Source organism: Rhipicephalus sanguineus, chromosome 11 (genome assembly GCF_013339695.2).
Source record: "Rhipicephalus sanguineus isolate Rsan-2018 chromosome 11, BIME_Rsan_1.4, whole genome shotgun sequence".
NCBI lineage: Eukaryota > Metazoa > Arthropoda > Arachnida > Ixodida > Ixodidae > Rhipicephalus > Rhipicephalus sanguineus.
The window spans coordinates 86,776,396-86,803,356 of record NC_051186.1 but is presented as its reverse complement, the minus strand read 5'-3'; the positions used below and the strand labels follow the sequence as shown (position 1 = coordinate 86,803,356).

The window sequence follows — 26,961 nt, the reverse complement described above, 5'->3', positions numbered from 1 at the left end:
AAAGAAGGGAGCCCTCGATCCATTCCCGTACCACCGTTTTTACCGTGTAGACGGCGGTCGTGAATAGAAGGTCGAACTACGCTCTCACAGACCCTAGTCAAGCCCCATGCTCAGAAGGAATATAAAGTGCGCCCGAGTGGTTTCACAACAAGATTTCCGAGTCTGGCAGTTTTCCTTCTCCGGTAAGCCGACGTGCCGCCTTCGGTGAAAGAAATATTCAGCCTTGCTTTCACGTTCCGCTTAGCGTGCGTGTACGGAATAGGCGTTGCGCAACCAGTCCTTTCTTGCGCATAGGAGTGAACTTTTCCTCGTCTGCGGCGTGTCCGTCATTGCCGTGTACGCCTAATTGGACGGCTGTTACGAATCTCGAGGGGAAGTGCTCACGTCGGGGCAGTGCGATTATTAACAGCTGTGAAGATGCTCCCGAAGCACGCTGTCATCGGTCTCGCGCTGGTCGCGGCGTCTGTGCTAGGTAAGTCATGATTTCAGTGCGTGGAGGCGTATCGTGTACAGCGGTATTTTGTGTTTATCGATTGTGTCACCGTACGCAAGTTGAACACATTGCTGTTCGCATGCATGACTATTCGACTGTGCTACTGCCTTCAAAATCTACGCACTGTTGTTGACGCGCCCACCTCGTTGACAGTGTCAATGCGTTCAAGATCTGCGTAGTGTGGTTAGCGCGGACAACACATTGTGTCACTGTGTCCAAGATCTACGCATTGCTCTTGGCGCGCGCACCTCGCTGACTGTGTCACTGTGTCCAAGATCGACGCATAGCTCTTCGTGCTCAGACCTCGATGGCTGTGTCAGCGTGTCCAAGATATGCGCATTGCTGTTGACGCGCACACCGCGTTGATTATGCAACTGTGTCCAAGGTCGACTGAGGGCTGTTAATGCGCAGGCCTCGTTCACTGTTTCACTGTACCCAAGATTGACGCATTATTTTTGGCGCGCAGACATCGATGGCTGTGTCGCTGTGTCCAAGATACGCATTGCTGTTGACGCGCACACCTCGTTAGCTAAATCATTGTGCCCAAGGTTCACACATTGCTGTTGGCGCGCCCACCTCTTTGACTGTGTCACTGTGTCCAGGCTCTAGGCATTGCTCGTAGCGCGCACACATCGTTTACTGTGCTATTGAGTCCAAGATCGACTCAGCTGTTGGCGCGCACAAATCGTTGACTGTGTTATTTCCAAGATCGAGGCATTGTTGTTGGTGGGGACACCTCGTTGACTGTGTCACTGTGTCCAAGACCTACGCATTGCTGTTGGCGCGCACACCTCGTTGACGGCGTCATTGTGTCCAAGATCTATGCATTGCTGTTGGCGCGCACACCTCGTTGATGGCGTCATTGTGTCCAAGATCTACGCATTGCTGTTGGCGCGCTGTCACAAACGAGCGCATTATGAAGCGCGCGCGGCCGCTTTCAAACGACAGCGGGAGACAGAACGGCGCGAGCCGCGCGCGAACGACGAAAAACCAAGCATCAAAAGACGCCGACGCGCGGCATCCTCCTCACCCACTCGAGCCAGACGCAGACAACCCGATCAAACGCCCGGCAAAGCCTGGATGTTTCTAGAAGGAAGGGGGGACGCATCACCGAGCGACGCCGCCGCGAGTAGAACCGGCGAGAGAAATCTCGAACTATCCTTAGACTTGGCTGTACTGCACCCCGAAGAACCCTCCCGACGCTTCTAGAAACCGGAGGAGAACGGATAAAAGCGTGCGAAACAACGACCAGACGGTCAGTGAAGAAGTGAAGGAGACAGGAGTGAGTCAGTCGGCCCGGTGATGGTGAAGTTATGCTAAGTGCGGCTCCGTTAGCCAAAGAAGACGTGTTTATGATGGTGTGCGGTCAGTCGATCGTCAATCTGGAAGAATTGGATGACGACGCCGTATGAGCCGTGACAAGTCACGACGACGGTTGAGCTACGACGATCAACGCTGGAGCTGGCGTGAGTGTTTCCTGGAAGAGAAGCATTCGATTACCGTCCAAGAATTGTGGACTGGATACGCCGTTGTACGTTCGGGACTTTAACTGTCATTGAATAGTTGTAATGCATGCGATTGCATTTGTAGCGTCTGATCCGTTTGTTTAGCTCCCGTTGTGTAAGCACCATCTGAGTTATATTGCGAAGTTGTAACTGGTACCAGCCGAGTGTGCATGTGTTTGTGGTGTTTGTATTGCCTTAACCGAGAATATATTTCGTTCTCGCTTGTGTTATCGACACTCGGCTCTGACTCGGTCTTTGGACCACAACCGGCGTTCGATGGCGCACAAAAGGACCAACTCTAAGTCGTCCGCGCTTTCGTGTTGCGTTTCGGGGGGCCGATACGTCCGCCCTTGGAATTCGGCCGGCGATTGCGAACCCGATTAACGGGATTAGTGACACGCGCACACCTCGTTGACGGCGTCATTGTGTCCAAGATCTACGCATTGCTGTTGGCGCGCACACCTCGTTGACTGTCCTTGTGCCCCAAATCGACCCACTGTTGTGGGCGCGCCCACCTCGCTGCCCGTCATTGTGTCCAAAAATGGACGGATTGGTGTGGGTGCGCACACCGGGTTGTCTGTGACACGGTCTCCAAAATCACCACTTGCGCGCCTGATTGATTGAGGCACGCGTTTAATGAAGTAACCGCGAAGATCACGCGCCTGCAGTCACGAGGCTCGCGGCTCTACTTTTTGGGGGTCATGTGCTTTCTTATACAACATGCCGGCTCATCGTGGCGCGAACCTTCGCATTATGCATATAAGGCTTTCGCTTTAATGACTCATCGGCTTTTACGTGCCAAAACTACGATGTAATCATGAGATGCGGCGTAGTGATAGACTTCGGAGAAGGAGGAGGAGGAGAAGGATAAAAGAGAGGCCAGGCGGTTAACCAAGGCTGAGCCATCAGCTACCTTGCAATGGGGAAGGGTTCAGGGGAAGGAAATTTAGAGAGGATCAGAAAACAGTCACGCTTGCCGCCGACGTAATAGTTCCGCGTTTGATAACTTCGACCAACTGGAGCCTTTTAACGTGTAAATATTTCTAGATAAAATAAACGTAACAAGCAGTCACCAATGAATACAAATTGGATGTGGATCGAACCTAAAAAACACTCTATAACAGTGCGCTTGACCGTAGCGAAATAACTTCAGAAGCAAAAACAAAACAAAAATTGGACCATCTCCCCAAAGGGAACCCTGATGGGATGCGAAGCAGCAGCGTTGCGCACGGGTGGCGTCACGGGTTGAACTGCGCTAACGCAGGTGCTGCAGTGAGCGCTGGAAGATTCGTTTGAAGCGAAACTCGGTGTAGCGTTTACTGGTGTAAACGTTTGTTTGAAACGCAGAGACGGGAGGCGAGCGGGCGTTGGGGCTGGCAGCTGCGGGCGCTCCGGCGGGTAAGGGAGAGAGTGACGTACGCGCGCACCTGCGAGGGAAGCGTGCGAGAGGAGCGTGACGTCAACCCCAGCTGCGGTGTGACCTACTTCGCACCGCTCCAACACCTGCGCCGTGGGAAGCGCGTTGCCTCGCGTTTGTGCGGACGGAGGGACAGCGTTACACAGGCTAGTCAAAGAGCTGCTTCGCATCTAAAACAAAGCTTTGAAAGGAAAAGCTAACAGCAACAAGTTGACAGAATGAGGTCGAGCATGAAATTACCATGAAGTCGACGGAGGAGCATCTGGGAAGGGCACTGGCGTGTCTTGTTGGGGTGATTGCGACTACTGGGCTGATTGTCCTTGAAGTCTAGACCTGGTGCCTTTCCTCGAAGACACTGAACTATCTTCAGGGAACATCACTGTGGCCTGCAATACAGACGCTACTGCGTCGTCTCTCACGTAAACATGTCATTAGGAGTTCGCATAAGATAAGGTGGCCCAGGCGACAATGGACGGCACAAGCTTCTCGGATCCTTCTAGATGGAATTCTAACTCAGCTTCTAGATCCATTAACAGGTGCTGTAGCCTAGGTTCACATAGGGTCTCCTTTGGAATTCAGAACGACGGGTAATAATGGCGGTCCAATCAGACTTAAAGGCAAACTCCGGCGATTTTTCGAGGTCGATGGATCTCAATGAAATTCGCTGGGTATGTTCCTTTGCACGTTTCCGTCATTTATGCCAAATTACAGGCTTGAGACATGCGCAGATTGTTTGGAAATGAATTTCAAAGATTGTCTTCAAACGCCCTCCTGGCTTCCCACAATTATTGGCAACATTGCGTCTGTGACGTCAGTTGTGGGAAGGCGGTGGAAGTGACGCAGCCGAGGGCACCGCTAACTTTGGCCGCTACAGCGAGTGTCTGCTGTGCTGGCCGAGGCACTGTCATTATCATACGCGGCACTGTCAGTCGCAGACGTTACAGCTGATGTGCGGCGCCTCTGTGCGCCACTGTGCGCCTGCTCGTCTCGGCTGCCACAATTTTCATACTCCGTGCCGGCTTGACCGGCATGCCTTGCACGACTTCCGGTTCGTTCGTAACAGCGTCTAAGTCATACGTAGACAGTACACTCGGTTGGGTTTCGGTTTCGGTGTTGCGCTTTTTTGCTTATTTAAAATGATTCTCCAATTTGCCGAGTATTTCTGCTATCGGGCCCGTAAAAGGAGCGTCTCACGAACATAAAAGCACCATTACTTTGACATGGCCAAGAAATCGCCGGAGTTGGCCTTTAAGCTATTTATCTCAAGGCTCCTCTCAAAAATCTTGCTTGAACTCCATCGAAGCCGGGGTGATGGGAGCAAGTGTTTCTCACGCTGCTGTGCAACTAGCTGGTGTGCACACACACACACACACACACACACACACACACACACACACACACACACACACACACACACACACACACACACACACACACACACACACACACACACACACACACACACACACACACACAAACGCGCGCGTGCACGCACGCACGCACACACACACTGCCTTGTGTTTGCACTCGGCCGCTAATGTCCTTTCGCAAGCGCATATATGCCTCCTTTAAGCGCAGTGTGACCACACGAAGGTCACATTCTCTTACACTGTATATAATCTGCTCAGAGCCTGAATTCAGGGAGCGCAGACGGCCTCTAACACCTCATCTCCGTAACCTTCACAACGTCCGCGCGGGGACTTTGTCAGGGTTTCACAAAAGGCTCTCGATGTACCCGCAACAATAGCGCCAACAAACTCTAAACCTTTCCGAGGTAGCCAGCCCAGTGATCAACGCTACCCGTCTCTCTCGGCAGTTTCCGCTCTAACTACTTCGCGGCGCCTGTTAATCAGCGCTTCGCCTATTCCAACATTGCCCAGTCTTGACAGAAACGTTATGCAGGATAAGATGAGGTATCAAGGCGTAAATAACAACACGCGAATTAGGCTACACACAATGCGAATTCTCCGCGATGGATATTGCAAAGTCCGATTTTCAGTTCAGTATTTTCGAGCTTTCTGTGTGTACTGTTACTCCAAAAAATGGTAGAATTTCGGGGGAAGATGGAAGGTTCAAGGGATATGAAAATTCTTCAATGCGGGGTGACGCTGAAGCCAACGTTTCGACAAGCGGACTTGTCTTTTTCAAGGTTGCAACACTGTTGAAGCCTTGAAGAAGACAAGTCCGCTTGTCGAAACGTCGTCTTCAGCAACACCCCACGTTGACAAATTTTTCATCCCTTTACTGGTTACTCCTCATTCAGCAGAGGCATTGTTGTTGTTCTTGTTGTTGTTATTATTATTATTATTATTATTATTATTCTTATTATTATAATTATAATAATTATTATTATTAGTAGCAGTAGAAGTAGTAGTAGTAGTAGTAGTAGTAGTAGTAGTAGTAGTAGTAGTAGTAGTAAGAGTAGTAGTAGTAGTAGTAGTAGTAGTAGCAGTAGTAGTAGCAGTAGCAGCAGTAGTAGTAGTAGTAGTAGTAGTAGTAGTAGTAGTAGCATTAGTAGTATACGAAGTGGTGTAACCTCCGTTAGTAATCTTGTTTTCGTTCTTTTGCGCACCACAGCACTAAGTTAGTAACATGTTGCTAACTTTCCTTTAAAGTGATCCGGTGTAGTGACTATAAAATAGCGATCTGTGTCCCTAGGCAAAGCATTCCGAATTAAGCTATTGAATTCTTTATTAAGGCGAAAGGCTTAGATGCCTCATCAAGCACGAAAATTGTTCGTCGGCGTCCTGCGGCGTCGGCGCCAACACGAATGACGCAAAACATCATCATCGTCGCGTGAGGAAGTGACCATATTACGCCGTAATTTCATTACAGATCGCCCAAATTTGTGGTGTCATTATGACATCAATGTGACCTCGCATGATGACGTCATCATGTGACATCTTATGTCGCGGAGCTAGAGGTCGTAGGTTCGACTTCCGGTGTTGAAACCTTGTTCTTGGTAATCTGAGCGTGCGCCTTCTTTTCGCGTCATTTCCGTGACGGAAATACGTCACGAACATCTTGGTGGACCCCACCATAAAACACCTTCGTGTTAAAACGTATGACAGCTTCCCTACTGTGAAACCCGCGGAAGTGCGTTGCGCGGGTACCCAGCGATTCCCGTTCGCAGACTTCCCACTGCTCCGTGCACCATAGCGTCGATGACGCCAATGTTTGAGGTAAGCATAAGGGTTTCTCCGGCACGAGTAGAACCTTGCTCGGGAGATTCGCAAACTCGGTGTGCGTCATGTGCGCTACTTCTTGATGCGTGTTATCGACTTCGTGCTTGTTACGGCAGTTGAGATGCGCGTCGTCTGCGGCGAGTTCCGTCAGGTTGTTTCCCCCATCACATGTAGGGACGCAGGGCCAGCAAAGCGCAGCGGCAGGGTTATTCGCTCACTCTGCAAGTCGGTGGTGCCTCTCTTGCACGGCCCCGAAGTCAGCCGCAGGTTTCCGAAAGGTTTTTAGTGATCTTTAGCTAAAGATTGTGATTAGTTCTTGGTTAATTCTCTTAATTATATTATTTTAGACCTTGTTCGTTCATTTCATTCCGTTTTTGAGCATTGCTACGCTTGTTAGAGATCGGTGGCACGTTAGCTTGTTTTCGCTATCCCTAGCGAAATGGCGCGAAGGGCTCGAAGGGCGCGCTTTAAAGGTCGTCGCCCCGCGCGTTGCGATGCGCGCGCGTCTCCACAGGGCGTGTTCACTCGTGCGGGCACGCTTATCTCGTGATGGGGGGTTGGTTTGTACGTCTTGTGCTCTCACCGCAAGTTTGCGTTGAAATTACAGAGAACACGAAGGTCACTTCGCTCGCTGCAGCGGCCGCTTCTGCGAAAGGAGCGCGCTGCTCACACACAAATAATTTACAACTGTGACAGCCAGTGCGCGCTCATCCTGTATATACTTGTGCGTTAGTTTCGCGCGCTCTCCCTTCTGTTTGAGCAGCGCGCTTTAACTGCCGACCTGTGACAGTTCTTAGTTCGCGCTCATCCCATGTATGTTCTTTCCGTGTGCCCTTGAACTCGAGCAGCGCGTTGCGAGTTTCGAACTGCTTGCCGTTCTTCGCGTGACATTATAATTTTGTTGGTATAGCATTCATTCCTTTGCCCATATGCCGAAACAATACACAACAAATGCTCAACTACGTCTGTGAAGACACGTTTCATTTTCGTGTTATACCGATTCCAATGACGGAGGGATCAGCCATGTTTTTTTATTTGTTTATTCACTTATGATTCCTTCATAATCAACAATTTTTGCATGGCGAAGCAGAAGCACGTTAAAAGGGTTCGATATGAACAGACAGCACGATTCGTGTTTTTAAATATGATGCAATAGCTATAAAAAGCAGAACAGAACGACAAATGTTACAACATAGCATAAAAATTGCACTTACAAAGAATTAGTGCAAGGTGTCCAATTATGCAATGAGGGCCGGAAATACGACATGTCACCCGATGTGATAAAAATTTAGCTTCGAGTGTAATGCTGCGTCCTTTCGCAATTGTTAAATCATGTATTGTGTTACTTTATACTAGACTCACTTGCTGTAAACGAGCACTATACTCGTTTACAAGTCAATAGCAGTGCGGCTTTTTGCCGTCAAATGACCCCCCCTCTAGCCAATGGCGTCGCCTTGTCATCGTGACGTCACGGCTGACCGCCTTCGCGCTGCGGTCACGAGAGGAATCAAAAAGCGTGTTCTTCCGCGCTTACGGATATCAACCAAAATGGCCGCCTCCGCACTTCGCGCCAACACATCGGCGTCGTCAGTGGAAACGCGCTCTCGCGAGCTGACTTCAGGGCCGTTCATTCCAACTGTAACTCCACGAAAAGCCTTATTTGTGTGCTGCGTGCAGTGTTCGGTAACTACTATCGCCTTGGTGTTTCGTCTGGTGCGTAAGCTCTCGGCGGTGCCTGGAAACAGCCGCCGATGCGCGTACTGGGATATCTGCGCCGTTGATGGGCGCTTCAATTCCCTGTGCGATACATAGTGGCCGTCACCATCTGCGTGGCGTGGATGGTAACGAACTGCAGTCCTCATTCGAGAGCGACCAAGTACAGTCCGATGTCACCTGCTCGGGCTCCATGCAGAAAAGAGAGCCGGCAATATGCAAAACCAGAATCAGACGGTTGAGGAAAAACCCTCAAAAGCATAAATTCACCGTCAGCAGTAAAGCAGCTATTCACCCCTTCAAATGACCGATAAACTCTCTCACATGTTTTATTTAGGCAGGGAAATAAAAAAAATTGAACTAGAATTTTGTATTCGCTCGAAATGAAGGCTTCAGAGGAACTACTTTACGGCGCGGATGCACTCATGGAAGCTTGTGTCCAAGCGCTGCCTGTCCTAGGCAGGCAAACGCTAGAGACGCCATTCCAGCCATCTCTAGCGTTTGTCGCAGGCACGGCTATATTAACCAGCTTCCCATGCGCAAGATGTTCTAGAAGCTACATCCAATGCGACGTCGCTCAGATGGCTTCCTGTGGATTCAAGCTAAACAATTACCTCCACACCATACTTTGGAGGCTCAGAGAGCAGGTAAATGGTTGCAGCACGAGCTTGACACAAGTACAAACGAAGATACAAAGAAGACACACACACGGCGCTTACCTTACACGTGAAATAGAATCATACGCAATTTGGTACGAGATACTGGAATTTAAAACAGCGCAACCCAGGTGCCCAGAATAACCGATAGTGCAAAAACAAGCGCTGCAATTGTGTCTTCTCTGCGTGTTCTTTCGTCCTTGGATCAAGTTCACGCAGCAGCCATTTGCTTCTAATAACCAACCAACAAGCCCAATTTTCGACTCCAGAGAAGATGATTTCCATGTCTGTTCTAGCAGCAGACGTACGCACTTTGGCAGCCCACACAAAAAAAGCAGTCACAGTTTAGCCGCAATGGCGATGCAATTAATGCGATAGCAACAAATTGTAATTTGAGCGTGGAATGGCAAGCAGCTCGAAACTTGCAGCGCACTGTTCAGGCACAAATGACGCACGGAAAGAGCACACACAGGACGAGCGCGAACTAGCAAATGTCGCAGCTCGACACGTAAAGCGCGCTGCTCAAACAGAAACAAGGACGCACGAAACGAACGCACAGGTATACACAGGACGAGCGCGAACTAACAACTATCACAGTTACTTCTTCGTGTTTGAGCAGCGCGCTCCTCTCGCAAACGCGGCCGCTGCAGCGAGCGAAGTGACCGCGCGCTCTTTAACTTCAAAGCAAACTTTACTGTGAAAGCACAAGACGTAGAAACCGTGCCACTCACGAGAGAAGCGCGCGTGCCGGGCGACCACACACTATAGGGCAATGTACAGGTGGTAGACGTAGGAGGCGCGCGCGCATTGTAACGGGCGGGGCGACGACTTTTAAGGCGTGCCCTTCGCGCCATCTCGCTGGTGTGTAAGAGAACACGCTGAAGCGCCTCCGAGCTCTGTGTACCGCCAGCACTAAATTGTGGATATAAATCGGTCGCTGTTGGGACACTGACGGACGTATGCTCTGTGGCCGAGTCGTTGAACGAGGCGCGCAGCGGCGCGAGTGGTCGCAGGTTCTAATCCCAGGTCGCGCGCTTCAGAAAATATTTATTTTGTTTTTGCGATATATATATATATATATATATATATATATATATATATATATATATATATATATATATATATATATATATATATATATATATATATATATATGGGTCATTCTATATCAAGTGTACCAGGTAAATTTTCGATTCCGACCACCTACGATCATTCTGAAAAAAAATTGGGCCGGTATGTGTGAACTCCAAAAGTATATATTGAGGCGTTATATTTCGGGAAAAAATTAGTGTTGCCTAGAGGGCGCTTCGAACTTAGGGCACGGAAGTGAAACTGCGTCGGTATTTATATAAAGTTACTGATTTTAGCCATTACTACGAAACATTCTTTTTCTAAATTTCAAGGTGCCACTTTTTCATGACTGCGATAGTTTATTCATTTTAGGGCTGAAGCTTCTTATGCCGTGGGTCTGTCCATCCTCCGTTTGTTTGTAGCGTTGTAGTAGCCACCTCTAGTTCGTGAGAAGCGCGCGTTCTGGTATGCAGTAGAAGAACACGACGTTGACGAGTGAGACTCTCGTGCGTGTTCGCCTGTGTGGCATTCTTTGCCTGAAAATTATGAAACGGTACTACCCTGTTTGACCATCGAAGCGCAGGTAATATTCAACCGCTTCATCGTCTAAAGGGGCAGAATTATGATGTAGTCAGTGGCTTGCAGAGCTCTTCTTGGGCGTCGTGTTTGGCTTCTGATAATTAAGATGCATGGTCTCACGTAATAATTAACGACATAATTTAGCTACAGTTTATTTCAGTTGTTTTTATGATCTTTCAGGTAGAGGGGCGCGTTGATTTATACCTCAAAGATCATAAAAACAACTTAAACAAGCCTGTAGCTTAGTTATGCCGTTAATTATTACGTGAGACTATGTATCTTAATCATCAGAAGCCAAGCACGACGCCCTAGAACAGCTCTGCAGGCCATTGACTACACTATAATTCTGACCATTTGGACGATATAGTAGTTGAATATTACCTGCCCTTTGATGGTCCAAGGGGGTAGTACCGCTCCCTAATTTTAGCACCATTGCCATTTTTGACGTTATATACAGCAGTATTACTAAAATAAGTGGCAAGCAGTTGTATGACTTGCATTATTTGCGGCGAAAAGGCCCCCGCTGAAATCCTGCGCTGACGTGCTATGCAGTGAAGGCGAAGGAAAGGAAAACTTCGTACGACCTTGCGATTGTTCAGTTAGAAAAATTTTTTCCTCGCGTAAAACAAAAACTGCTCTTTTAAAACTCCCTGTACGTCATGCCCACAAAGCATACTAACAACGATGCAAAAGTCATATTTTTACTTAGATCGCTGCATTGTGAAAATGAAGCCGCAAGATAGGTCAAAACGCCATTTTTTCCAACTTTGTCACAATACTGCGGCAACGTTTCTTCTTCATTCGATCTTGCAGTATTTTTATCACTTACTACAAGAACCGACAAAGCCCTCAATGTCAATATATTAATCGCTGAAAATTCGGTGCTCTTTCTAAGAAACGCTAAACATACATCATCTTGCGACTTTTACAGCGAATGCTGTTATGAGATCATTTCAGCGGCCGTTTTCGGCGCCGTAGTTGTCCGCCGCCGCCGCCGCTGCCGGTGTCCGTAACCACTATCGCTCGAAATAAGAAAAAAACGAAATAAGAAAAAAAATTCCAGAATGGAACGAGGTTTGAACCTGGGCCCTCTGCGTGGGAGCCCAGTATTCAACCTCTGAGCCAGGCCGGTGCTTGAAACTGCTTTGCAAAAAGACCCTATACAGGCTTCATGTCGGAGAGGAACCACATTAACATATGCAATAGAGCGTGGTAGAAGAGTAAAATAAGCACCAAGCGTCGCACAACGCGAATTCTGTAACCAGGCGTCACACAATGCGAATTGTGCAACGAGTAGGTTGTTGAATGCTTCCAACCCATTACAAAGGGCTCCGCCATAATTATTCATCGTCATCAGGCACAGCATCAACAAAGTGCGCATAATGCCTTACATGCGTTTAGCAGGTACCACGGCTCTCCGTAGAATGACGAAAAATGGCATAGTGCCTGCTTCCCTACTTCTCAAAATTACAATGATTTATAGCGTAGTGGGTACGTCGCAAGTGCACTTGTATTGGTTGCCAAAGAAGCCCATAAGCGCATGATCCATTTCCTCGGGGTCTCTATAAAGTTATTCGCCCCCCCCCCTCTCTCCCACGTCAAAGTATGTTACACAGCATGGCGGAAGACAGAAATAGCGACCGGGCTTCACCCAATGCAAATTACATAACTGGTGGGCCGTTTAAAGCTTCCAACCCATTACAAAGGGCTGAGCCATAATTCTCCATCGTCATCCGCCGTCGCTTCAAGAAAGTGCACATAATGCCTTACAGACATATAGCTGGTGCCTCGCTTCTCCGCAGAATGAAGAATATTGGCTTAGTAGATGCTTCCCCACTTCACAAAAATTGTGATTTATGGCGTAGTGGGTACGTAGTGGGTCGGCCGCTGACAGCGACGCCGACCGCTAAAACCGGCCAAGAGTGTCCATATAATTGCTATCGCAATGAAATGGCAGGGCACGTGGCTGCTCGCTCAAGCGCGAGGGTGTACGTTCGGTTAGACGACGCGCAAGACTGTCGTGCTGTTTTGCACAGAAACTCAACGGGACGGCTCACTGACGGTTGGTTATTGCATGACGGCGATCCCAGGCTCTGTGCTATGACTGATCTCCTGAAATTGCTTATAAAAAGCCACAGTTTCGCCTCAAGGGCGAAGCAATGAATGCAAGAGCAAATAATTGGAATGTCCCAGGAAGAACAGCAAGCAGTTAGAAACTTGCTGCGTGCTGCTCAAGCACAAAGGACGCAGGAAAAGAACACACAAGGCCAGTGCCAACTAACAACTGTCACAGCTCGACAATTGCAGCGCGCTGCTCAAACACAAAGAAGGACGCATGAAAACAGCACACAGGCATAGATAGGAGGAGCAGCGCGAACTGTCACACTTCTTACTTCAACTAACCCCTACTTTGGCTCTTCTATCTAGCAGATCACTCCTTTCGCAAACGCGGCCACTGCAGCGAACAAAGTGACCTTCGTATGGTCTATAGCTTCAATGCAAACTTTGCGGTGAAACCACACGATGTACAAAACTCCCCCTCAACAGATAAGCGCCCGAGCACGGCGGACCATGCCCTGTATGTAAAAGTACAAGTCGAGGGCGCACATGTCAACTTCAGCGAAAGTCTAGACAGCTCTATGACTGGGAACCCAAGAAATTTGCGAGCCGCCAGGACGCATGTGCAAAACGCAAGCCACTCTCGAACTCTTGCGCTCGCGTTGTCCCAAGGCCATGCAGCGCATTCCTTTGGGCGGCAAACAAAATCGCAGAGCGCGTGACCTCAAGAGAAGAAGATGGCGCTTGGCAGTTGTACGTGAAGCCACTGCTCGCGTTCCCTGCGGGCGTCTATTCTGGTCAATAAGCTAAAACTTCATTTGGCTCTAGTTGGTACATATTCTTGAGGCTAACATTACAGCGCAAACGCACTTCTTTGTCCTTCTCACTTCTTCTTTACTTCTTTGTCACTGCACCCACCTGAATATGATTTCATGTCTTCGCATACCTAATACATTATGATCCTTATGACACGTTTTGGTTTAGAGCTATTGTTGTGTGCGCATGTGCCGTAAGTTTCCATTGGGCTTATACATGTATTGGCGTATAAAAGAATAAAGAGGTTGTTAGTAATAGCTTCTGTCGTACGTTTCTTTTCTTCGTGGGTATCTTGTGTGTTTGCACTGTAATTTTAGATTCAGGATTCTGGTCGCGTTGTAGCGTATATAGTGTGCTTCTGGTTCAGTCGCCTCGTTTCTTCCCTCCTGTGGCGTAAGCCTACAAGAGCCAAAGCGTTCGCACTAGCTCGCGCCAACACGAATAACGGGACGCTCTTCTTTTTCCCTGGCCGACTTGCCACGAGTGGCATGGCGCCACAACCCCAAAATGGAAAACTGGTGTGGGTCGCCAGCGATACGAAGTAAACGCACCACGGGCAACGATGCACCATGGCCCGCGTCACGCATAATGTTAATTTCGCCACGTGTGGCGTCCTGTGCGTTTAACCCAACACCGCGTGCGTTTGTATTCTGCCGTTTGTATCCTGGAGAACGAACGAGGCATGGCGTAATTGTTGACGTCCTTAGTGTTAACAATTACGCCATGCCTCGTTCGTTCTTGTTCGTATGTAGTTGTGTATGCAATGTAGAGTCATTAAATTGCCATTTTATGTGACCTTATTTTTCGTGTATATACTATGTAGTGTAAATTATCTATATGTAAAGTGCAAAGTTGATGTTACTAATTTTGTGTAATGGATTGCTTGATCCTTAACATGAGAGGGTTCGTTGTATCTGTACATAGTACCTATCTGCTATGCTCGCAGTAAACACTGACAGTATTGTAAACAAATGAATAATAAATAAATAAAACCAAAACGATCCCATAAATTTAAACATTTTGACAGTAAGGTGAAATAAACCTAAAGGGCTATGTATATTGCTTGAATTTTTAGGGCGTTCTTGTAGCTGTGTTAGGTTTTATATTTTTTCTTTCCGAGCAAATACGGCTAACTTAGGCTGTTTCAAAAACCCGGCAAAAACATTTCAGGGGTCTGTGAAAAACCGCGCTTGGCGACTCATTGATATATATCATAGAAGTAGGCGTTCGAGCATAGTTATCCATGGTATCCATGAAGAGCCAAATCAGAGAGAGTCAGATCTTCAATTAAGGTAATTACTGAAGCGTTCTACAACAGGTCACATGTTAGGTGCGTCTCCATTGATCGTATTCACGGACATGGAAGGATTGGAGCTACAAGACCGGTCATAATGTTTCTACAAGATTACACGGATAGAGCAGCGACATTTAATAATGTTTCTAAGCTGACGTGAACGAGCATTTTCGTTCGAAGTGAATATTCGCCAGTCGCTTCGTGAAAACTGTAGCTTTTCTTCGAAACTCGAGAGCGCATTTATACCGGCAAATATTTTCGAGCTTAGTTTACTTCATTCGTCATGATTTTGACCAAGAAGGAATGTTTGTAAACATCAACTCTAGGCAGACAAGGCCTAACAACATATGGGTAACAACATAATACACCTCGCCTGTAAGTTTCCCTCGTGTTGTTAGTTCTGATTTGTTTCCATTGTCTCTCACGATCTTCAGCCCAATTATGGGATGGCAACTCGCCGTTTATTCAATACTTACTTTATAAGTTTTCCTTGTTTGTTATACGCAGATGTGTGCTGGGCTCAGCTGAAGGACGGCTGCAAGGTAGAGACTCTGCGGGCATGCGGTGACACCTACTTGCCATATTGGAAAACAACACGCTTGGAGGTTTCAGGAAAACCATTAGAGAAAAACTGCCAGTAAGTACGGCCGTAACTAAGCTCTGAACCCTTCTGATCTTTGCGTACCGTCTAGGGGTGCCACAGCTTTAAATACATATAGGAATTCTTGCATCGAAACGGGAAACAAGACTCCCTAAGGTAAGAACACGTTGTGCTATGGTGATTCGCTTGCGCTCATTGGAAGTACAAAGACGCATCAATTAACGTAGTTTTGAAGGTCAAGGACCCCAGTGTTGGAAAACATTTGAAAATAAGCAATAAATTAAGGCAAAGCACATAAAGATTGTGAGATAGGAGGCCTTGCTCTAATGAAATCGTGAGATATCTGTGTCTCCGGCTTCGAAATGAAAGAAGTGGTTACATGAATGTCACGTAAGTTCGCGCTTGCTGAGGCAACGGTAGATAGCTAGTTTCTGTCATTGAACGGGTATCTCGATATTTTGTACAATAAGTTACAAAATGCTCAATGGTTAAGCTCACGCCCAACTCTCGACATGTGAAACCCAATAAGCTAACTTTATTTCCGCAAATACCTTGTAGATGGAAGGCAAAAATGCTTTCAGCCATCTTTCACGAATTTTGGCGAGCGCTGTTCTTCCCTGCCCTCAGTATCACTTCCCAACTGTAAGAACTGGGTAGAAATGTATTCCCACTTAACTGAGTAAGTGATTTGGGGAGGTCTCCATGGAGAATATTTAATTTCATGTCATACTGTTGAGTGGTGTGGCCACGTCTCCACAGGAAACTGCGGTGGCGCTGGGTCCCTGTCATACACGTTTGTGCGACCGGTGTCACGCAGGGGCGTGGGACATTAATTGGCATACTGGACTCTGCGACGCGGCACACAGGTGTCCTGGTTACGTGCCGTACGTGTGCTTTTAGGAGGTTATTGAAAGTTGGATCATGTTGCGTTTGTAAATGTAACCATAAGCCGCGAATATGCCGACAAAATATATGATGGCCAGGATTCAAACCCGTGAAATTCAAGCACATTAAAATCCAAGTTCGACACTTCGCTAGATCGCCAGGCTGTAAGTATGCTTCGGCCCTGTCGCGGTGATCTGGTGGCTATGGTGCTCAGCTGCTGACCCGAATGTAGCGGGAACGAATCGGCGCCGCGGCGGCTGCATTTTCGATGGAGGCGAAAATGTTCGAGGCCCAGCGTACTTAGATTTATGTGCACGTTAAAGAACCCCAGGTGGTCGAAATTTCTGGAGCCCTCGACTACGGTGTCTCTCATAATCATATCGTGGTTTTCGGACGTTAAACCACGAATATTATCATTATTATCAAAAGTATGTTTTCTTGTACCAGAACTACTGATCATCGTTACCGAAGTCGTGTTCGTTCAGCGCGTAGCTTGGCGTCATGAAGGCGTCGGCTAACAAGAGTCACACAACAATCTTATTATTCGCACGAACACCAAGTTGCACTCGTGTCTCTCTTGCAAACGCTTCCGGTCGATCACCTACTTCCGTTTTTTCGGAATATTCAGAAAAAGTCTCCTAAAAGATGAAACTGGTACGGAGTAGATTGTTCTTGTTCAAGTGAAGAGTTATATAGGATACATGTGATATCGGATCAAAAGTTTACTGAAGATGAGGGCCAATTAACTGCCATAACAATTAACGAAAATCAATTATATAAGTTCTTTGAAAGAGCAGGCGGCTTTCATGTGAGCAGCTAGCATTGTTGCGGCACCTGGTGGATCAGATCTCTACCACGCACTTGTTTCTAGGTGGCCTCTGAGAACTGTTTCGGCAGCTCGGCGCAACAAAACAGCAGCGCAGAAGAACGCCGACGCCCGAGGGCCACTACCAGACACATATGTGAATGACAAGGGTCGCCTGAAATTTTCGACGAAACAATCAGGAAGACAATCGGCATATTAAAAAAAGCACCGTTTATTTGACGGTCAATATTCTACACTACACTGTCATCTAGAACCGAAAATATACCTTAATGAGAAACATAAGGCTTTCTAGTGAAGACAATGTGTTTATTCACTTCTTTCAACTTTAAACAGCAAAGCTGTTCAAGCTCGCCGTAATTTGTTTGACGGAAATACAAATGATCGTCGTCATGAACCGGCACGCGCTCTCTTCGTCCTCTTCTTAATCTTCGTCCGCTTCTGCTTCCCTCCCAGAACACGCGCGCCAATTTCTCCGGCGTGGCCTGTAATAACCCTGATGGGTCAGAGAACGAGTACAGAGAGCGAGAAAGAAAGAAAGATAAAGATAATGAAAGAGAGCAATTCCTCGCGAAAAAAGTTCGTGAAGAGGGATTCGAACCCGCGGACCCGCGTTTGTAATTGGGGGGGGGAGGGAGGAGGAAAGGGCAAAGCTTCAATGCAGCGTCCACCCTCCGTACTAAGTCAATGTATGGGGCAGACTTTGCTCCCCCTTAGGTGACTCAGGGAAGGGAAGGGGGAATAGCCGCCCACCTTCCCCGTCCCCCGTGCGCACACCTATGGTCCCAACCACTCTGCCATCCATGCAGGCACATTTGAAGGTGAAATCCTTATACGTCTCACTAAACGCGAAATATGACCGCCGGCGTCCAGCGTCCTGAGGCGTCGGAAGTGGCGCTAAAAATCATCACGCGATGCCGTCACCACGTGACCTCACAGATAGCAAAAATTTGTGACGTCATCATGACTTCACAAATTCTGACGTGACATCATGTGATGTAACGCCACGTAATGCCGTTGCAGCGCCCTCCTTTGGGCGTTGAACAAAACCGTAGAGCGCGCGACCTCAAGAGAAAAAAAATCTCAGCATATCCACGGAGTGAATGATGATGAGTGGGCGAAGCTGCGGAGGTTCATCGGTAAACCGTGAATCTTCCGTGAATTCTGCCCAGTACATCATCACCGACGTGAGATCGGGCGCGCTTATACTAAAGGTTCGATGAGAGTTATGACGACTTGCAGCTCACTTTAATTTTACATGTACGCTGTGAATTTTCATTGTTTAATCACGCACAGGAGAAATCGCACACACGCACTACCTTGGAGATCAAAATCCAGTGCCTATATATACGGGGTGGTCAGTGAATGGTTGTGCAGCGCGAGCGGTCGGTTTTTTCAATCAAGGAGAAACATCTGGCGTCTTTCGTTAAGCAGATGGCGTCTTTTCGTTTTGCTTTTAGAAAACATCTGGCGTCTTTCGTTGGTTTATTTCATCAATCAACGGCGTTTTGAACAAAATTTTTATTGTTTATTCACGCACAGGAGAAATCTCACCAGGCACTACCTTGGAGGTAAACAATGGCTGCTAATGGGAATGAGAGACAGAAGAAGTCGGCTTTTAGCTAACACTTACACTTCTACTTCTACTAACGTTTCCTACTGGAACATGCCAATGGCTGCTAATGGGGAATGAGAGAAGAAGAATTCGGCTTTTAGTTAACGCGCACGCTGCGAATTTTTTATTGTTCAACAACGCACAGGAGAAATCTCCCACCGGCACCGCCTTGGAGGTCAAGATCTGGTACTAGCGTTAAGAGTGGTTGCGCACTACGACGGGGACGAACGGGTGCCGCTTTAAGGAGCTTCGCCCCTAAAAACATTTGCAATGCTGGCGACACGCACATTCTATCTAACTCGGATTAATACATCATCACCAGACAGAAGCAAATATGACAGTCGGTAAGATGGTTCGGGAAAAAGGTTATTCAGGAGTGCAGCGGTTAGCGCTGTGGTGTAAATATTACGTGCATACTCTAGCGTAATTCTGGCTGTCAAAACGTTGACCGTATCAATGATTTCGTGCAAAATCCACACAACTGCGATTATATAGCAACTTTTGTCGCGACATGAGTGAAAGGAAGCTGGTAACTATGATGCTTTCGAAGAAACGCCAAAGAAAAACGGGTGGCAGACGCCCTCAAGTTGAAAAATCGCAACACAAACTGCCGCACAAACAAATGTACTCGACTGAAGCCTCCCTTCTCAAGTGTAGAGAAACAGTTGGCTGTTCTCGTGGGTTCCAAAGCAGAGCACCGAATAAAAAAAGTAAATACCCTATGAAATGCCTGAATGAGGGCAGTGTAATAACTGTAGAACATAGATAAGCTTTGATGCAAGAAATATGTTGCATGCTTTAGCTCTAGCAAGAATGGAAAGGTCTCGTCCATGCCACGTTGACACCTTTCGACGGGTTGTGGTTATCGCGAAAGTGCACTATGGGCCGCTATTACGATAGTTGTCGAGAGGCACACGAAGATACCGCATGGGAGTGTCATTCCATTGAATGTTTGAGACCGCCCAGGGACTTTGAGCCCACATGCCCAGCCAGATCCTCTACTTTTGTCAAAATTTATGCCGGCGCACGCGATTTCAGAGAAACGTAAAATAGTGTTTACTGCTTCATGAACACTGGGTTTACTGATGCAAAAGAAGACAATGTTGTCTACATAAGCTAGAACTTCAATTTCCTCAGCTTCATATCGGTATCCTCTAAAGCTATAATTTATAAACACACTTAATTAAACATAGTGGTTCCAGGTATATTGCAAAGAGCATAGGTAAGAGCGGACATCCCTGACTTATGGATGAATTTACCTCTATCGTATTGGGAAGTGTGGGATTTAGAATTAGCTTTGTAGTGCACGTTATATAACAGAGTGAAATGTCATTACACCACAGAAAGGGCAGATGTCTTAGGAGCCGGAACAGAAAAGCATGCTGTACCTTATGAAAGGCTTTAGCGAAGAGGTGCTACTTCGCCCAAACTGCCTTCGATACACTCAAATACGGACCGTGCTATATGGATATTCGTTCGTATAGAGCGGCCTCGAATTCCAAATGTTTGGCGCTCACCTACATATCTAGTGGTCGCTCTCTGCAGCCTATTTGTGAGTCATCTCGCAATTTTTTTGTAATCAACGTTCCATAAAAACATAGGCCTATATCCGTTAACTCTCATTAATGCTTCAGTGTGAGTACATTTCGGATTTTTGTTGTATGGCCCTGATAGAAAGAAGGAGAAAGTTCACCGCGTTTATAGGCCTCTTTAAAAAGTTGCTCAAGAAAAGGTATCAGAAGTGCCTGAAGTTCTATGTAAAATACCCCACTAAAGCCATCTGGGCCAGGACATTCGCTTTTCTGCAAAGCTCTTATTGCAAGCCTAATTTCTGCCCTAGTGATAGCCTCGTCAACAGTCAGTCGGTAATTTTCCTGTAAATGTGCCACAAGGGCAATAAATTGGTCAGCTTTTTCTACATTATCATCCTGAAGCTCAGCCGCGGTAAAGAGTTTTTCGTAATATTCTTTAAATGCGGCTCTTATTTAACACGTCCGGGCAAATGGAACATGACTCAATCTGCAATATCTGTTCGGAAAGTGCATATCGCTTTTCGTCCCCAAGCGCTCTTTTTGCGGGTTCTGCACCAGTGAAACGAGCAACAGCTAACAGAGCATAGCGTAGCCCTCTATAGTGTAGCAAAAGGGTGGGAATGGAAATTGAGCGTGAGGAGGAAGGAAGAGAGTAAAGCATAGCATAAAAGCAATGAGAAAAAGAAAACACAGAGAAAGAGAGAAAGACTGAGAGATTAAGAAAGGTATGAAAATGGAAGAAAGAGCAAGAAGGATAAAGAAATACAGAGAGAGAGAAATGACACAGAAAAAAGACAGAAAGAAAACGGAGAAGAGAAAAGAAGAATGAAATACAGGCAGAAAGAAACGGAAACTTTGCAAAACTTATCAAAACAGCAAAAGCCATGGCTGCACAGGTGCCCATCAGCTCCGCTCTTTTAACGCGATAGCGTTAAAGAGCTCGTATCGCAGAAATTCCGCCGTCGGCGTCGGCGCCGTTGGTTGTGAGCGAAAAATCATCATCTTGTCCGTGACCGAAAAATCGAAAAAGCTGCAAATAAAATAAATAATAAAAATGTTAGGTCCGAGTGAGAATCGTACCCAGGCCGTCTGCGTGGCAAGCAGGTGTTCTACCACACAGCCACGCCTTTGCTTCGAGCTGCACTGAAAGTAAGTTTCATGCTTCCCAAAAATACGCGTCCTTTATACAGGTGTCACAGTACAAGATGTAATATCGCAGTAATATTGCGTGGTACAAGCGTACATTGCCATCGGGCGTCACACCATGCCAATATCATAACGACTTGGTGGTTGAAAGACAGCTACCCATTACAAAAGGCACACACATTACTGCGCGTATTCCCTTAAGACCACGTAGTGGGTGCATCACAACTTCGAAAAGTTTCTCGCGCATAACTGCTCCTGGTTTGAAGCATGCTACCCATTACATAAGGTGCACAGCTTAGTGGGCGCATTCCCTTAAACACTCCTAGTGTTCGAAGTGCGCACTACGGGCAGGATATCGCTATCGCGTTCAACTCTTAAAGGCGAAGCTTAAGTGTCCCCCAAATTTGTTTTTAGCATTGCGCCTCTGGTGCAAGCTCCTTTAACTTTTTTTTTTCAGAATATACCGAGAACAGATTGAGTGCAGCAAGAACTTCACTCGCGAGTGTGTTCTAGGTGTGCCGAGGGCGGCCGCATTGTTGGGTCTAGAAGCGTTCCTTGACAACGTTGACGCTGCCTGCACAGTTGGTACTAAGACTTACGAAGGTGAGGAAGCTGTTCTAAATTATGATATAGCGAAAATGCGTTATCACATAGCACAAAATTCTGTGAGTAATTAGCTTAAGAAGGAATATATATATAGAGTTTATAAAATACATTCGCAAACAGCACTGACGACTGTTTGCAAGTTGCTATAACGTGGCTGTCATAGGCGGGGGATACAACAAAAGCATCAAAGACCTTTTATGCTTTGTCTGAAAAGGCCTTAAGAGTCTGAGATACCATAATAATAAGTGTGTTTATTTAGGAGACTATAGCCACTAATTGTTGAGATTTCGTTGAGACATGCGTAAATTATAGGGTCACATCGTAGTTATAACTCGCGTCACATCATAACTTGTGTATGTCATGCCACTATCAGCATACCAGAAGTCGATCGGCTGCCTGAATTCCGTTGGAGTGAAGCTCAACGCCTGTTTCAAAGGACTCCATGAAAACCTTGAAAAAGCTGTCGTCAAGGCAGCCACTAAGGACACCATCAACTACTCGTGCTGGTGAGTGCGTCGAAGAAGCCTGAAAGCTGTTTTAATCTGTGTCTATGTCCTATATATTTGACATGATAACAGTATGTACAACCCAATGGAAAAGCTTCTACACGAACATCGATGTCGAGCTTTCCATGGGTGTTGCAGAGCTTTTCCTCTAGCAAACGGTGTGTGTCTACAGTTGAACTAATCAATGGTAACACTGAAATGGTGCCTGCGCTCTTTATATGTCCAGAGGAGGCCTACCAGGCAACCGACAACACTCCCCCTCCCCCCCGCCCAGATGCATTGACCTCTGCTCACAAAATACTCAGCACATTTATGCACACCCGTATAACCTATGGCGCGAGGCAGAGCTGCCAGATGCTACCGAGCTAACAAGCAAATAATCATCACAAAATAAGCCAAAAAAAGCGGCGCGACTTTCGCGAACAAGCCCAAAAGAAACGGACATTTAGGGAATTTTCCCATTGAAAATATTTCAATTATAATAAAACAACGTCACTCAAAAACAAAGCGGTGTTGAAAAAATTACTTTAATTTTTTTGTACAGCGAAAATATGCGCAACTATGACGGAAAGTACATATTCACTTTTAACATTGTCTCCAGGGAAGACTCCATTAGGTTGAATGCACGTTTACCAGCGCATGATTAACTTCACTTGTAGATTCCCCCAACGTATGTTTCACTTCAACACTCAACTACATAAAGTCATCGACAAACACGCTATTAGTGAACGACAAACGTGCTATTGGTGTACGTTATTATCACTAAAATAACTATATTTGCTATATCAATGCAAATAAACCCCAAAAAACGCGACAAGCTATGCGAAACTTCTTCAAGCGACTCGGCGAAAAAAGAAGCCCAAATCCGCTTATTATAAGAGTATTGGCAACTCTGGGGCGAGTGGAAGACTTGTAGGAAGCTAAAGAAGCTGCGTGGCGGATATGTAGTAAGTATAGCACCAGAGGTCACTTTTTGTGAATTACACAATGAGCCTCCTCTTTCATGATGGCACGGCGCATGCGCCCTTCCAGGCTTTCGTTCTGACAATGCCGGTTGTCCCGGCCCCTACCAAAGCCCTTTCAAAATGCCATAGGGCAGCACAGGAAAACGAAAAAGGTGGATTGATGTTTAATGTGGCTCACGAATACAAAGGGCTAAGCTATGATTCACCATAATCATCAGCTGCAACAACATGCGTAGCTATGTAGCTGCACTTATTAGTGAGTATTATTACTGCGTACGTAGCGTTCGTAACGGTGTTGCATACATAACGGTGCCGCGCTTAGTACAAAGCGCCTGCGCAGAACTTCTGCTCATGCGCTGTATACCGAACGCGGCTTTCATACGTACGCAGCACTGTTACGAACACTACGCATGACTTTCTAAAGCTGACTATTGTTTCCATGTCGCATTCTAAAACTCGAGCTGCGAGGGTACGTTCATTGTGAAATTGTTAGTGCACACTTAGAATGCCACTCATCCAGTTTTCGCGGGGACTGTGCTGCTTGTTCCGTACAGACCTGGACTTGAGAGTGTCTCTTTACAGGTTTTGCACTAACCTACGTTCTATGCGTTGAGTACTTAAATTGATCTATTCATGATGCGAAGGACCTACGCAACCAACTCGATGGCTTTGCAGAAAATTATCCAAACCGTTTAAGGGCTCCCTTCAATCACGTTGAAAGACTAACGTTCCGGCGCTTTTACGCAGCTCGTACGGCGAAATGGCGGACTGCTTCGAGAGGGTGCTGACACCTTGCGAGGACGTTGGCGGCAAGGAGCTCACGCTAAACCTCGTGGAGCAAGTGTTCGGCGAGACGCTCAGCCTTGTATGCGGAACCTACAAAAGGGGATCGGAGGGATGCAACGCCCTGCCTAAACTGCCAGCACTGGGCCCAAACGATCCCAAGTACGATGGCTTCGTCGAGCTTGTCATCGAGATTGCCACGGGATTTGGTCGCAGGGGCTAGCGACTGCTGCACTCCCCTTTTTCATAGGGATAACCAGAGAGAGCAAACACCATGGCGCGGAGAACGAAGCCAGTCATTGTTGACACCAACTGGACACTTCCGCGCTTATCATTACACGCTTAGAACTTCTCGGCAAATATGGGAATGACTTCAATAATGTTGCACGAAGAAGTGCAGAAGTGAATAAAACAGTATAGGTTGGCGCGGAAAGTCATCCGCCTCGATTAGAGCTCCAAGCACGGCTTTCTTACATCGGTCACGTCATGCAGGATCCGGTTCAATAAAATTGAAAGTAATGGTAGTGATGTTGGGATGCAACGCAAAACACGCTGCCCGTGCATGGGCTGGTTAGATTTTATTCTCCAACAGAAGCAAAGCTAGTAGCGAGCCTGAAGCTACTGTAATGAAATGACGTCGCATGGCGACTTGGCGGTATTCCTCATTCCTTGTCTGCGTGTGCTTTATTTTTTAGCTTTGCTCATCTCCCCCACTCCCATTGCAGAGTAGCAAATTGGTTATTTACCTTCGGTCGGCCACGCTGCTTTTAGTACTCTGCTCATACCCTTCTGGAACACACCGTATGCTAAGGTAAAACATTCGTACCCAAGCAGCAGGAACGCGTTTCTGAAATTGCCTTAACGCGCAGGTTACGCGTCGGCTTCAAGCAACTTAGCCTTGCGCTCCAGAAGGCATAGTCACTGACTGCCAAAAAAAAGTAAATTTTGTTGCCCCCGAACAAGCTTGCAGAAAGCAGAAGTAGCAAGAAGCGAGTCGTAGCTATTCGAGTCGTAGATGCGAGTCGTAGCGCGCACTAAAGAAAATTTGAAGCAGGTATAATGACCCCGCCAGTTTTACGGCTGCCAATAAGCTAGCTAAGGTATCTGCAGGCGTAGAGAATTATTGAGCAGGTCGTAGACAAAAATCGGACTGATATTTGTTTGGTAAACCACACTAACAATATACAGTCTGCCGTACAGGTGCAGCATATGAGGTTCCTTTTAGCTGCAGCCGCGTGTACGTAGGGGACACGAGCCGCTGGGTTAATAAAAGACCAATAGAGCATATGAGGTCATTAACCCGAATATTACCTTAAGTTCCTAAGATCTTTGTGCACATTATGGAGTGTAAGTACACGCCAAAATTCGATGAATGCGCGGTTTTATACAAGCACAACAATGAAAAAAAAGTCACAGTTTCGCCGCAAGGCCGAAGCAATGAATGCGATAGCAAGAAACTAATGCTATATGAAGTGACGCTCGCCAATGGATACTCTCAGTTTGAACAGTGCTCCTGTAGCAAAGGCGGCCGAAGCAGCGAAGGAAACTAGCGTGCTTCAAGTGTCGAGCTGTGACACTTGATAGTTCTTGCTCATCTTCTGTTTGTTCGTTTAGCGGCGTCCCTTGAGCTCGAGTGGCTTTCGTACGCTCCGTAACATGAGCGCGGACATCTCGGTGAAAGCGTGAAACATCCCTCTTCCCCTCAGCACAAGAAAACCGCGTGAGCAGACAGCGGAAGGGCAAGGTTCTCCCTACGCAAGTATAAGAAGAAGCGAGCGAGCTCGCCGACGACTTTTAAATGCGCCTGTGGCGCTCCTAACGCCATCTCGCTGGTAATGAAGAAACGCTTATAAGCGCAGCCGTCTCTGAGTCCACCCAGCGGTAAAGGGTGTGTATATAACGCTCGCCGTTACCTACGTGGAGGACCTGCGTTTCGTGGCGTAGTGGCTAGCGCTACTCGCTGCGGAGCAAGAGGTCCTTGGTTCGATTCCGCGCTTAGGAAGCATTTTTCTGAATTATATTTCTTTGGGGCTTTTATATATATATACATACTTATACATATACGGTGCATGACGGCGGCGACGGCGACGGCAAAATCCAGCCGAGAGTGTCCATATAATTGCTATCGCAATAAAACAGTGTAATGCAGTGGTTCTAAGCCATGGATGCTTCGCGGACGCCTTGCGGACCGATCAGGGACCCCTTGCAGCGAGCGAAAAAAATGAGGGGGAGGGGGGAGGTCATCACTTAACACAACATGCAGCGTTAAATATGTGCATTTTACTTCTTTCTGGTAAAGAATGGTCAAGCTAATATGCCACGCCAATTTGATTTCAACCGCTCTCAATCATTTGTGCGGTCTTCAAATGTATGTAAACCTAGAAAAATTATGCTCGCGTTCGTATGTCGTAGAAAATTGCAACAAAAGATTTACAGCCAATTCACGGAGAAGGGGAAATATATGTCAGCTCCGCCGCAATGCAAAAATATTATGCAGTGAAGCATACAAAGAAAATCAGAAGGCGCCGTCGTCACGGAACATAGTGCGCTTCCAAATAACGATGTTGTTTTTTCGAGTATGGGTTTCGCGAACCCCGAAAAAATGCCTTTGCAGATCCCCATTTGAGAACCACTGGTGCAATGGTTGAGGCCCAGATGGCATATCAATGGTAGGAAAAGTGTTTGCGTGAGCCAGCGTTCGATTAACGTACA

The 26,961-nt window shown here is 47.0% G+C and overlaps 1 protein-coding gene across 1 annotated transcript; it reads left to right on the top strand.

The window, feature by feature from the left end:
* The first annotated feature begins 417 nt into the window (after positions 1–417).
* LOC119375213 (uncharacterized) lies at positions 418–25,122 on the top strand. The gene is made up of 5 exons (XM_037645399.2): positions 418–472; positions 15,295–15,424; positions 21,847–21,992; positions 22,369–22,501; positions 24,214–25,122. The coding sequence occupies exons 1-5, from the start codon at positions 418–420 to the stop codon at positions 24,470–24,472; spliced, it is 723 nt and encodes a 240-aa protein (XP_037501327.1). The 3' UTR covers positions 24,473–25,122.
* The last annotated feature ends 1,839 nt before the right edge of the window (positions 25,123–26,961 follow it).

Coding starts and splice junctions, on each gene's coding strand:
- LOC119375213 (XM_037645399.2), top strand. CDS start 418: ATGCTCCCGAAGCACGCTGTCATCGGTCTCGCGCTGGTCGCGGCGTCT. Junction 473..15,294: donor GGTCGCGGCGTCTGTGCTAG/GTAAGTCATGAT, acceptor TGTTATACGCAG/ATGTGTGCTGGGCTCAGCTG. Junction 15,425..21,846: donor CCATTAGAGAAAAACTGCCA/GTAAGTACGGCC, acceptor TTTTTTTTTCAG/AATATACCGAGAACAGATTG.